The sequence below is a fragment of the Nansenia antarctica genome, assembly GCF_963989245.1.
Source record: "Nansenia antarctica genome assembly, chromosome: 1".
NCBI classification, from domain to species: Eukaryota; Metazoa; Chordata; class Actinopteri; order Argentiniformes; family Microstomatidae; genus Nansenia; species Nansenia antarctica.
Genome location: NC_137674.1, coordinates 76,158,932 through 76,170,043, shown reverse-complemented (window position 1 = coordinate 76,170,043; position 11,112 = coordinate 76,158,932). Strand labels below are relative to the sequence as shown.

General features: G+C 44.3%; 2 protein-coding genes across 2 annotated transcripts in view; one reads left to right on the top strand and one right to left on the bottom strand.

Annotated features, from left to right (window-relative positions):
• Positions 1-2,401: 2,401 nt before the first annotated feature.
• On the top strand, positions 2,402-7,809 carry dkk3a (dickkopf WNT signaling pathway inhibitor 3a; the record flags this gene model as incomplete). Its single annotated transcript, XM_080526233.1, has 7 exons — positions 2,402-2,614; positions 3,158-3,283; positions 3,646-3,720; positions 5,673-5,765; positions 6,624-6,768; positions 7,008-7,164; positions 7,722-7,809. The coding sequence occupies 7 exons, from the start codon at positions 2,402-2,404 to the stop codon at positions 7,807-7,809; spliced, it is 897 nt and encodes a 298-aa protein (XP_080382359.1).
• A 1,858-nt stretch (positions 7,810-9,667) lies between these two features.
• The window catches only part of usp47 (ubiquitin specific peptidase 47), a 25,349-nt gene continuing 23,904 nt past the window's right edge, over positions 9,668-11,112 (bottom strand). Inside the window, exon 28 of the mRNA XM_080531733.1 lies at positions 9,668-10,672. Coding sequence (XP_080387859.1) covers positions 10,498-10,672 — 175 coding nt within the window. The 3' untranslated portion in view covers positions 9,668-10,497. The remainder of the gene's footprint in view (positions 10,673-11,112) is intronic.

Here is an 11,112-nt window from a genome sequence, read left to right as displayed (position 1 = left end):
AACATGATAATATATAAATGAATGAGCTTTTAGCTTTTTCAGAGACAGGAGCCCAAATGATTGATTGAAAAATGAGTGAACCATATACCCCTTCAACCAACAATGCACATGCACTTGTCTTTGATTTAAAGACACATTCTTAAGTATGCCATTACAGCACTAAATTGAGTAGGCTGTCAACCATTATACATTTAAACCTGGATAATGGTGCAGACGCATTCATCAGCACTACAGCCTGAGTACTGGTTTCGCAAACAGACGCTATCTTATCACTGCATGGAAAAACGGATGTTTTAGTGCTCAGAACGGACACACCGTATTTCTCCAGTGTATGTCTTATGAATAGGCTATTTGCTTTAAAGACGAGACAATCAAATCCCACAGAAGAGATGTGTTGTACCTGCCATTGGGAGAATTAAACACCATGTCACAGAGATTAGACTAGACTAGATTAGAACTGAAACTGTTATGTTGCTCAATATCAGACCTCTGTACTGATTTCGTGAAACATGCGTAATTTTAAATAGTGTGACTTACTGTAGTTTATTCTTTATCTTATAATTAATTCGTCCAGTCTTCGCTCTTGATCGAGAGGTCTTGAAACCCTTCCTGACCCGTCAGAAAGTATTGTCTTGATAGAATCTGCGCTCTGTGTAGGTGCGTCTCCAACAGTAACTCACTCACTGAACTATAGCACTCGGCTACTACATTACATGACCTACACAGTGCGTCTCTCTGCTGTACCTTCCGATTTTGACTTCAGGGCGGTGCTTGAGGTCTATGACATCCAATACCAACTTCTGAAAGGCAGTGCTCGAAACTCAAATGATGACACACAACTTCAAATAAACAAATGTTCTGTAGCTGTAAATATAGGACGCAATTAAAGCATGGCAATCTGTATTGTATCATTGATGATACGTTCAGCTACAGATAAAAGCATTGATAAAGGTTATGTGTATCAGTCTTAATCTCGGTGTTAAAGTGTGACAGTGTGAACCCACTTGTCCATGAGACACATGTAAGAGTAACGCACAAAAATATCTACAGCTGTCCAGTGTCGTGTTTCTAGAGCATTTAGAAAATCTGTACGCGTCGATCTGCGCAAAGTAGGTTACAGTAATATCAATGTGATCTCTCAATATTTGGCGACCGTTTTCGATTGCAATGAAGAACAACTGAAATATTTATTTTAATTTAGCTTATGTCATCATGTAAATGCCCGTGACCAAGGATCTTGGTATGAAGTTGTACAAGATACCAGTTGTATAGGTTGAGTTTTTTTAGGCGACGCTTTTATGACATGTCTGGAGTGCAGTGATTAGGGTGATGACATGGTCACACCTCTCTACTCCACTGTCATCACACGGCTGTCGATGACAGAAGCATGTACCTGATACACAAGCCCGAACACACACAGCACACACGCGCGCGCACACGCACACACACACATAGGCTACGCACACACGCACACGCACACGCACACACGCACACGCACACGCACACACACACACACACACACACACACACACACACACACACACACACACACACACACACACACACACACACACACACACTCTTATTTGATATGTGTTTGAGAGCTAATCCAAACTAATGACCCAAACTATCGACTATACTTTACAGTGTAGAAGAGCAGGGTTCTTTCAAAGCAGTAAAAAGTGTTCCCATGTAAATGAGGCCATCTAGTGGTTAGTAGGAGCAAGCACATGCACATCAATGGGTTTTTCTGATGTTCCTTTTATACGTCTTGTCTTGTTTCATGTAGTTTACAATTAATTTCAAAACCCAAGTTTAGGTAATTAAATTAATTTGATGTTGATATATTGTAACTACGTGGTAGTTATGTGGCTGAATCTAATTTAAAAATAAAGAAAAAAGATGACGACTGAGAACTACTGCGTGGAGTCATGGTGAAACACCCATGGTGGTCCTACTCAGAGGCTCCATCGCAACCTCAGGCTCAGGGGAAGTCTGTGCCCACTTCTCAGATTGCGGTGTCGGTGTGCCACCCTCCCTCCACTGGCATATCCTCCTCCCAGCTCCTACCTCCCAGTCCGCTGGCCTGGAAGCCAAACTGTGTGGATAAAAAGGTAACAGCACGCATTGGAAACGTTGTCATCTCGCCTCTGTCAATAATGCGTAATTGATCTATTATACGGGATACAGGTTGTAGATTTTGTCATGTCCCACTTGTTTGTAAATACTAAATCGTTTATGTGTTCCGTAATTTATCCCCCCCCCCCCCCCCCAATTCGATACGTTCGGAAAATGTTCCTTTTCCGCTCTCTCAGAGTGGCCCCCACACGCATCACACCCGGTGCACAAAACCTCCGTCCGGAGAATCTCATTCATTCGAGTGCCTTTCCGCAGAGCAAGGATGATGCTGTGTTTCTGTCTGTTCATTCTGGGTCTAGCTGCGCCTATACACGGCATCCTCCCTCCCCATGCTGCCACCACCGTGGACTCGGACACCAGTAAGACTCTGGAGGCTAATTTGGCCCAAGGACACGCGACATTAAACGACATGTTCACGGAGGTAGAGCAACTGATGGAGGACACGCAGCAGAAACTGGAGGACGCGGTGCAGCAGGTAACTTAACACTCAGCGTTTTATTCGCAGGAGCTTTAATAATAATAATAATAATAATAATAATAATAATAATAACAACTTTTATTTGTATAGTACTTTTCCTGCAAACGTTGCAGCTTTAAGAACGATACGTCTTTATTATAGCCTATAGGGGATATCCTTTTAATCTGTAGAAGTAGTTATATGTTAACTGATGAATTATCTTGAATATCCAAAACGTAGATGCACACTCAAGGGTAGACTGATGTTTATTTTGTTATCCCAGTTCATGTAAAACTTTAGTTAAATTAGCCATAAAGGTAACTATAACTACCATTATGTTTACATTCAAGGACTTTGACAAACTTAGACTAAGACAGCAGCCCATGTTGATAGAAATGAATCCAAGACCAGTAAAAAAAACTGTTGAACAAAAAAGAAATGAATCCAAGTCATTCACCGCCTGAACAAGGTGAACAACAGAAGTAACATAGGCCTATACATCATTGATTTTCTACTCCTGAAACTTAAAGACTTACTTCCCTTTACTTCCTATTTGTATAGATGGACAATGAGAGTGCGAAATCCAGCTCTTATCCTCATAACCCTCCCTCGAGTCTCCACGATGAAAGCATTTCTGAGAGCGTGGTTGGAAATCAATCCATCCACACCGTAGAGACCATCGACAAGGTCAATGGGTATTCTTGTCATACTGTCATCGATTATGGTCAGGATCTTGCGCCCCGGGCCGATGTAAAAGTTGGATGGGGGGCGCATTATAAATAAAATTAACATTAACATTAACATTAACATCTCAAAATGCTGTTATGAGGTCATAACACTTTGTAAATAATATTATCATCTTGTCACACTGTGTCTCTCTCTCTGTCTCGTCGAGACAATGTGTGCTTGCTTAAAAGACCGAAATGGAAAAAGTGCAGGCAGTCTATCCCTTCTTTGAAAGTGATCCTGACTGGAAACTTGACCCAGTCCACTGACCCAGACCCAGTACACTGGTCACTGGAACTCTGTATCTCTTCTTCTTCATTCAGGAGACAAACAACACAACTGGAGCGACCCACATCACCAGAACCGTGGCCAGTGGCATGGGGAACCATATTGACCATGTGAGTGACTTGTCTTATTGTGGAACTCCCTCCATCATAATTGACCCATCATGTTGTATGTACAAAAGTTAACAAAGTGCTTAAAATAATGCATGCCTAATATAACCTCTTCAACTGCGCCCTTGGGTTTGAGAAAGGCACTATACAAATCTAAGATATTATTATTATTAACTGAATATTTGACAGATTTCTGCCTAAAAAACAGAGCCAAACTAAACCACTTATAACATTAGAACAATGATGATGGGATGCAAAATGTAATTCGGATGCCATTTGATAGGTAACCCCCTTGAAGGTTTGTGTAGATATGCTCAGACCATAGTTCAGAATATGATACTACACATGACCAGGAGATAAAGTAAACAAAAATCAAATTAACAAACAAATGAAAGCAGAATTTGGGCACAATTATGGGCCCCGTCCAGCTTAAGAGGGTAATAAATAATGCACTTCTAGAGCTTAGAAGATGGCGTTCCCAGGTGAAATGTCGCTTCGCTGACCTAAGCACAAAACTATTCCATCCCTCACCCTCGTCACAATGCGCCATGAAAGACTGAACAGGTTGTGGCCTGTATTTCCTTTCCTGCAGTATAACTACAGTATGTAAACATGCCACTGGCACTGCTTTCATGCTTGTGGTCGCCATCTCTGTGTACCTGTACCTCCCCTCTCAGTCCCGGTGTGTCTCTCTAGCTCCACTAGCCAGGCCACAGCTGCCTCTTCCCAGAGAGACGTGTGCATTCAGGGCGGTGGCTGGTTGGAAAGCTCTCCTAAAAGGCTGCTGCATCCTCTTCCTATTAATAATGGATGGCAGGAGTAGAATCACAGCGCTGGGTGTCTGCAGATTAGGCAGGATAACAGCAAACCGATCCAACGGGTCGATCATGCACGGATATGTGTGTGTGTGTGTGTGTGTGTGTGCGTGTGCGTGTGAGTGTGTGTGTGTGTGTGTGTGAAGCCAACAGAAGCCAACGGATCGATCATGCACGGATATGTGTGTGTGTGTGCGTGCGTGTGAGTGTGTGTGTGTGTGTGAAGCCAACAGAAGCCAACGGATCGATCATGCACGGATGTGTGTGTGTGTGTGTGTGTGTGTGTGTGTGAAGCCTTGGTGTCTTCGATCAGTACAGGGTTGTGACAGTCTGTTTGAGTAATCAGTGTAAAAGGAAGGCTGACAGGAGATTACTGTTATACTGTAACACCCCTCTGAACTAGAGCCTCAATTCATATTATCCAAAGACTTGACGTTTCTTTAGTTACAATAATATTGTAATAATAATAATAATAATAATAATATTATATAACTAGTAAGGATTTGCTTTATGCAGTAGTGATATCCATAACTTGATTCTGTGCTTTTGAACCCAATAATGAGTCATTCTCAGTGGATAACGAGCTGCATGACGAGTTATTGTATGATTTCATTCTGTTGTTACAGCTTGTATGATTTTGAATAATCTAGTGTCAAGTGTCAGACTGTGCTGATTTTGTCATTCATCTTTTCCTTGAAATATGTAGAAAGACAAGAGAGAGGAAATTGGATGTTTACTTAACATTCTGGGGACAAGTAGCCCTTTGTCCCAGGTTCAACCCTTCAACAACAGACCTATGTGATTCAGGTCACCGGCACCGCCGAATACTGGGGAGATCATCTGACTAACAACGTATCACATCCTCAAAGTATAATTAGAACCAGAAGTCATTCCAATGTGACTTCTATTGCCTAGTTTTGTAGTGAAGATTGATGATAGGGCACCAACCATAACTGAATCTCTCTTGAAGACTAGCATAAACATAAACTAGCATTAATGTGCATGATCTACGATACCTACAATCTGTGTGGTTCTGCAAAGCTGGATTGTTATGGAAGTGTGAAACTTGGATACAGTCTCTTCCATGTTTCTCTGTAAAGGAGGTTGTGCCCCTAACTTTTCCCCTCCCTCCCCCTCCAGGAGTGCACCGTGGATGAGGACTGTGAGAAGGGGACATATTGCCTCTATGAGACACAGCGCTCCAGGTGTTTACCATGCAAAGCCCTGGATGTGGTTGGTACATTTCATGTTGACCCTTCTAGTCCCTACAGTGAAGCCATTGAGGATGTATTTATTGATATGAGGACGTTGACCTCTTCCCTTTGGTTACAACTCCCAGATCATCCCTAGCTTATGTCCCAGTTGTTTTGCATAGCGGCGGTGACACGCACACACACACGCACGCTCACAAACACACACACACACACACACACACACACAAGGCAGCGTCAGAGCAGCCTTGAATATGATGCAGCTGCTTGTGCATTGTTACTGCATTGCAGTGAGGCCACAAGTGTAACTGGAGTGCATCATGGGGGAGAGAGGCTCTCTCCTCTTGGCTTCACATCAAAGTGTGCGTCTGGTAAATATGAGCTCCTCACCCTCCACACTCTGAGGACAAAGAGATGAGCTGGCTCAGAGAGAGGTAATGAGAGAACCCTACTCCTCGGAGACTCACTTTCTAATTGAATTGAAAGACCGAGGCAGTTATTAGAACTAGTACCTCTGCAGCTCTCTTTGAAGGGATGTTTTTGGCAGGCCAGAGTGGAAATCCATGCACAGGCATATAGATGCTGGCTGACGTCCAAAATCAAGGGGGCACTAGGAATAATTACCAGTCAAAACACCTGACAACTCGGCGGGCTGACTCCTGCACAGCAAAACACAGCACTAACCATTCATTATAGCCTTCCCCAAGTTTGGTTCACCCAATGAAACAGGAATGTCTCATCTAGCCTGTCCATCACAGTAAAACAATCTATGACCGAGGCTTTATTACATCATATCCATTTCATGTAGGAAGTACTGTTGACAACCAGGTGCATTTCTACCCCACGCCATCGTTAGTCGTAGTCTCTCTCTGTGTTCCAGCCCTGCAAGAAGGACGAGGAGTGTTGTGCAGGACAGCTGTGTGTGTGGGGCCAGTGCAGCCAGAACGCCACCAAGGGGGAAGCAGGGAGCATCTGTCAGCACCAGAGCGAATGTCGCCCAGATCTCTGCTGTGCTTTCCATAAGGGTACGGCAGGCAGGGCCACACACAGACACCGAATGTCCCCCTCCACTGAATTATTCACCAGTGACTCACACACAAGAGGCCTTCATGAAATTAGCATTAAAATAGCTAGGGATGAGCTGACATTTGTTTGAGTTAAATACTGCAAAGGCCTCAATGTAAAATATGATATTCATGAAGTCATACTATGCGCCTGCCTATGTCAAAATACTCCAGTTTCTCTCTCTCTCTGGCCCGGTCAGCTCTTCTCTTCCCTGTGTGCTCGGCCAAGCCTATGGAGCGTGAGCGCTGTTATGGACCATCCAACCACCTGATGGAGCTTCTGTCCTGGGACATGGAGGGAGAGGGACCGAGGGAGCACTGCCCCTGCACTGGAGACCTCCAGTGCCAACCCTTGGGGTGAGTGATGGATATTGTAACACGTGTGACAGGGTCTGGTTAAAAAGTCCTAATTCAGGGTCATTTTTCATCATTATGAAAGTGCAGATTGTAAGCTTTCAAATGATGTGTCATACATTGAAATCCGAATCCTGCAAGACGAGACAGTGAATCCAATTCACAAATGATGAGTATTTAGTGATCCTAAAACTGTTGTTTGTTATCGAGTGGGCTCTTCAACACTTCAAAAACATAAAAAACTATAAGAATAAAAAAAAAAAAAAGTTTTCTCATTTGTGCGACTTGAGGATTGCTGACATGCAACCCTTTTTACCAGACCGTGTCACATGCTGCCAACCTGAACCCTAGACAATATGTAACTATACCGTAAGAGTTGCTTTGGACAGATCAATCACAAAACAGAACACTATTTTGGTACAAGGACATTCCTCATTGTATATGCTGTAGTCTTTATCTTTTAATGTGCATTGTTTGTGATCATATAACACACACAATCCTGTTATCGTTAGTTCTGCGAACAGTAATGTTAATGTCATGTGTTCTTATTCTTTTGACAGACGAGGGTCCATGTGTCTTAAAAGACAGAATTCAAGTGAAGAGGAACTGACGGACACACTGTATTCAGAGATAGACTATATCGTCTAGGTTTCACCACCAGCTTAGAAAGACTAGTCAGATAGAGGGGTCTCCGGTGACCCTGTATAGTAGGGTCACCTACTCTCCAAGACGCACCTGCAGGATTGGCCCATCTGACTGGCGGTTGTTGCTCCTGCTATGTCTTGCAAGAAGTTGTTTCTAATCTGCTAGATAGTATCCAAAGCTGTAGATGTATGTGTGACGTCACATCCGTGCTGCTAAGTGTATTGGAAAATGGTTTGGTTTGGCGGAAACCTTCACAGACCAATGTCCGCCTTCCTGAAATCCGTTGAAAGGAGCTTTCTGTTCCGTGTTTTAAACTTGTACTGAGATGGTGTCCTGGTGGAAAAATGTCTCCTCCTGTTTCAGTCTCACTTATAATATGCACTTCCCTTTAGAATTAGAAAAGAACACAATGCACTTCCAAGCAAGAGGAGGTTTGATTTTCGTCCAATAATGGTTTTAAGCAGCACTTTAAGATCAAAAGCCCTGAATGTATGGAGTTCTATGATACAAGGCCGGCGGTGGCTATGGGCAGGGGCGCACACCCAAACGTGCATCGTGCCCACCCGATCTAAAGTTAAGACATTTAACATCTGAATCGTTCATATTCTGGGGGCGTGTTTGAATGTTTCATCTCATATTTGTATTTACTGTGGTCCATACACTATGTCTATCTATTTAGCGCTGCCCATAGCCACCACTGGCCTTGTTAACCCCCCCCCCGGCCATGGTTCTGGCACTGGGCCTGCTATGATGACAGTTAATGATATACTGGACCAGCTGGTATCCATAACTCCTCATCTCAAGTTAGTAGACACGTAAGCCTTGATGCATGCAGCTTGCACAACTTGCTCTTCCGAAAATAAAAGGCTCTGAAAACCGAAATGTCTAATCTATATTCTTCTGAATGAAAGAAACAGATTCTTCTTCTTCATCTACAATCGGCAATAAGGTCAACATAGAAATGCAGCATGGGTAAAGTGGGGATTCAAAAGATTTAATTTACAATGACAGAATACTGCAGTTATGAAAAAACAAAAAAAAAGCATTTTAATTATTTCTCTAAAATCATCTTTAACTATGTTCACACAAGATTTAAACTTCAAACAAAGAAACAAAAACATAAATGATTTGTAATTCAGGTATTGGCGTTTCTACTGGGAGCAGCTTGTGGCGGCGTAAGAGGACCAGAGGATGAGCTGGAGAGCTGCTGGGCTCTGTGGTGTGGACGAGGCCCAGAAGCTGTTAGAGTAGGGTCTCTCTGTCTGACTGTCTGTCTGTCTGTCTGTCTGTCTGTCTGTCTGTGCCCTCTGGTCTCAGTCTATGAAGCAGCAGTAGCAGGGAGCAGCGCCACACACAAACACATTCTCCCAAAAACACAGAGGCCTCCTACACCTCAAACCCACAGTACGCAACGTGGCCTCCGCAAAACACTCACTCGCAGCGTTCACGTCGTGCAGAAATAAAAACGAGAGAAGAAAAATACACACATTCTAAATTAAACATTGGGTTAAATGCAGACCAAAAAAAAACTTAAATGTGTGCCAGAGGTCAAGACCTAATAAAGATCATTACGTCTGGGGGGCAAAAATAATAATTTACAATGAACAAAACAAAAACAAGTGAGTTTCTTATTCTTAACGTAGTCTACTCGGTGGTTCAGAATTCCGTGACAGTTGGAGGACCGGTATGTACCAGTGAAAGAGGAGGAAGTGATGTCACGGAGGCGGAGCTCCTACAGGAAGCGTAGGGGCAGAGGGGGGGGGAGAAGCAGCAAGTAAGCGCAGTTTTCCCACAGTGATGAACCACTGTGGCATTCTGAGACAAGAGCCGAACCCCCCCCCCCCCCTCTGCACCAGCGAACGAAAAATAACTTCCATGAATCAGGAAAGACTGTCAAAAATCCTAACATCTCGAGTGAGAACAACTGATTTGCCGTGGATGGTAAAAAGAGCTGCAGTTTGAATCAACAGAAGAAGAGGAGGAATGGAGAGCGTTCTTTGTGGCAGATACTCTTGGTTTTAGTTTAACAGTCACTAAGGTGGGATGGTACAGCAGGAGGCGCTAGCCTGGTGACAGACAATGGAGAGAGAATTTGGATGAGGTACAATGATCACATGATCTGTCGCTCATCCACCCGACGACGAGAGAGAGAAACAGGAGGAGAAAAGAGAGTGTGGCGAGGAAAGGACAAGAGGAGAGGAGAACAGCCAAAGCGTGACGTTCCTCTAAGGTTTCCCAGCTCTAAACCTGCTTGTGCGCCCAAATCTAACATTTACGTTCAATTGATTTGTCTGTATGGTATTTTCTTTTTCATTTTGTTGTCCCGTTTTTTTTTCTTTTAATTTTTATTGAATAGCCTTTGCACTTCCCTTTAAACTTTACAGTACAATAAACTATAGTGCACAATATGATTTCTGAGCCACTCTCTAACGCCCCCTAGAACTCAAGAGTGGAGGGCGAGGGACAGGAGAAAGAGAAGGTGGGGGTGGGGGATGGGGGGGAGGAGGTATGTCAGCCGCACAGCACTGGTGATGACGTCATCGAGTCAACGTGAAGCGCCATGCCAGACAGAGTCCCCTGGCCGGGGAGGGTGGGGGCACGCTAGACTGTGGCGGTGCCAGGCCAGGTGCTGCAGGCAGAGGCCAGCTAACCGGGACGGCTGCGCGGAGACGGGTGGCTGGGACCGGAGCCTCAGTCCTGCCCCGGGTCCCTGGGAGGGCCCCCGTCCAGGTAGATCTTCAGGGCCTTCTCCTTGCGGGGTGAGTAGCTGACCCGGTGGCCCGTCTTCAGCAGGCGGCTGCTCTCTCTCTTCATCAGCTCGCTCCTCTCCTCGTCCGACAGGTCCATCGGCTCCTCTGTGCTGTCTCTGTAACGCCAGGGCGCAGCGGTGAGGTTCAGACAGACAGACAGACACACACACACACACAGGCACACACACACACACACACACACACACACACACACACACACACACACACACACACACACACACACACACAGCAGTGTTGCAATGCTGTCATCACAGAGATGGGACATGGTGAGTGCACTGGGGGTTGCTGGAGATTATAGATCAGGGTTCCCACACCTTCTGAAACATCAAATTCAAGCACCTTTCAAGGACTTTCAAGACTCAATTCCCTCAAATTCAAGGACCCAACACGGCACAGATCTAGATGAGAATTGATATAATAGGAACTATCCACTCAGACAACAGTTAAAAAGAGAGGCTTAAATTGGTGAACACTAGATGGTCTCTTGCCTTCTCTACCACAGCACAGCAAAACAATATATTATTATTAGCAATAT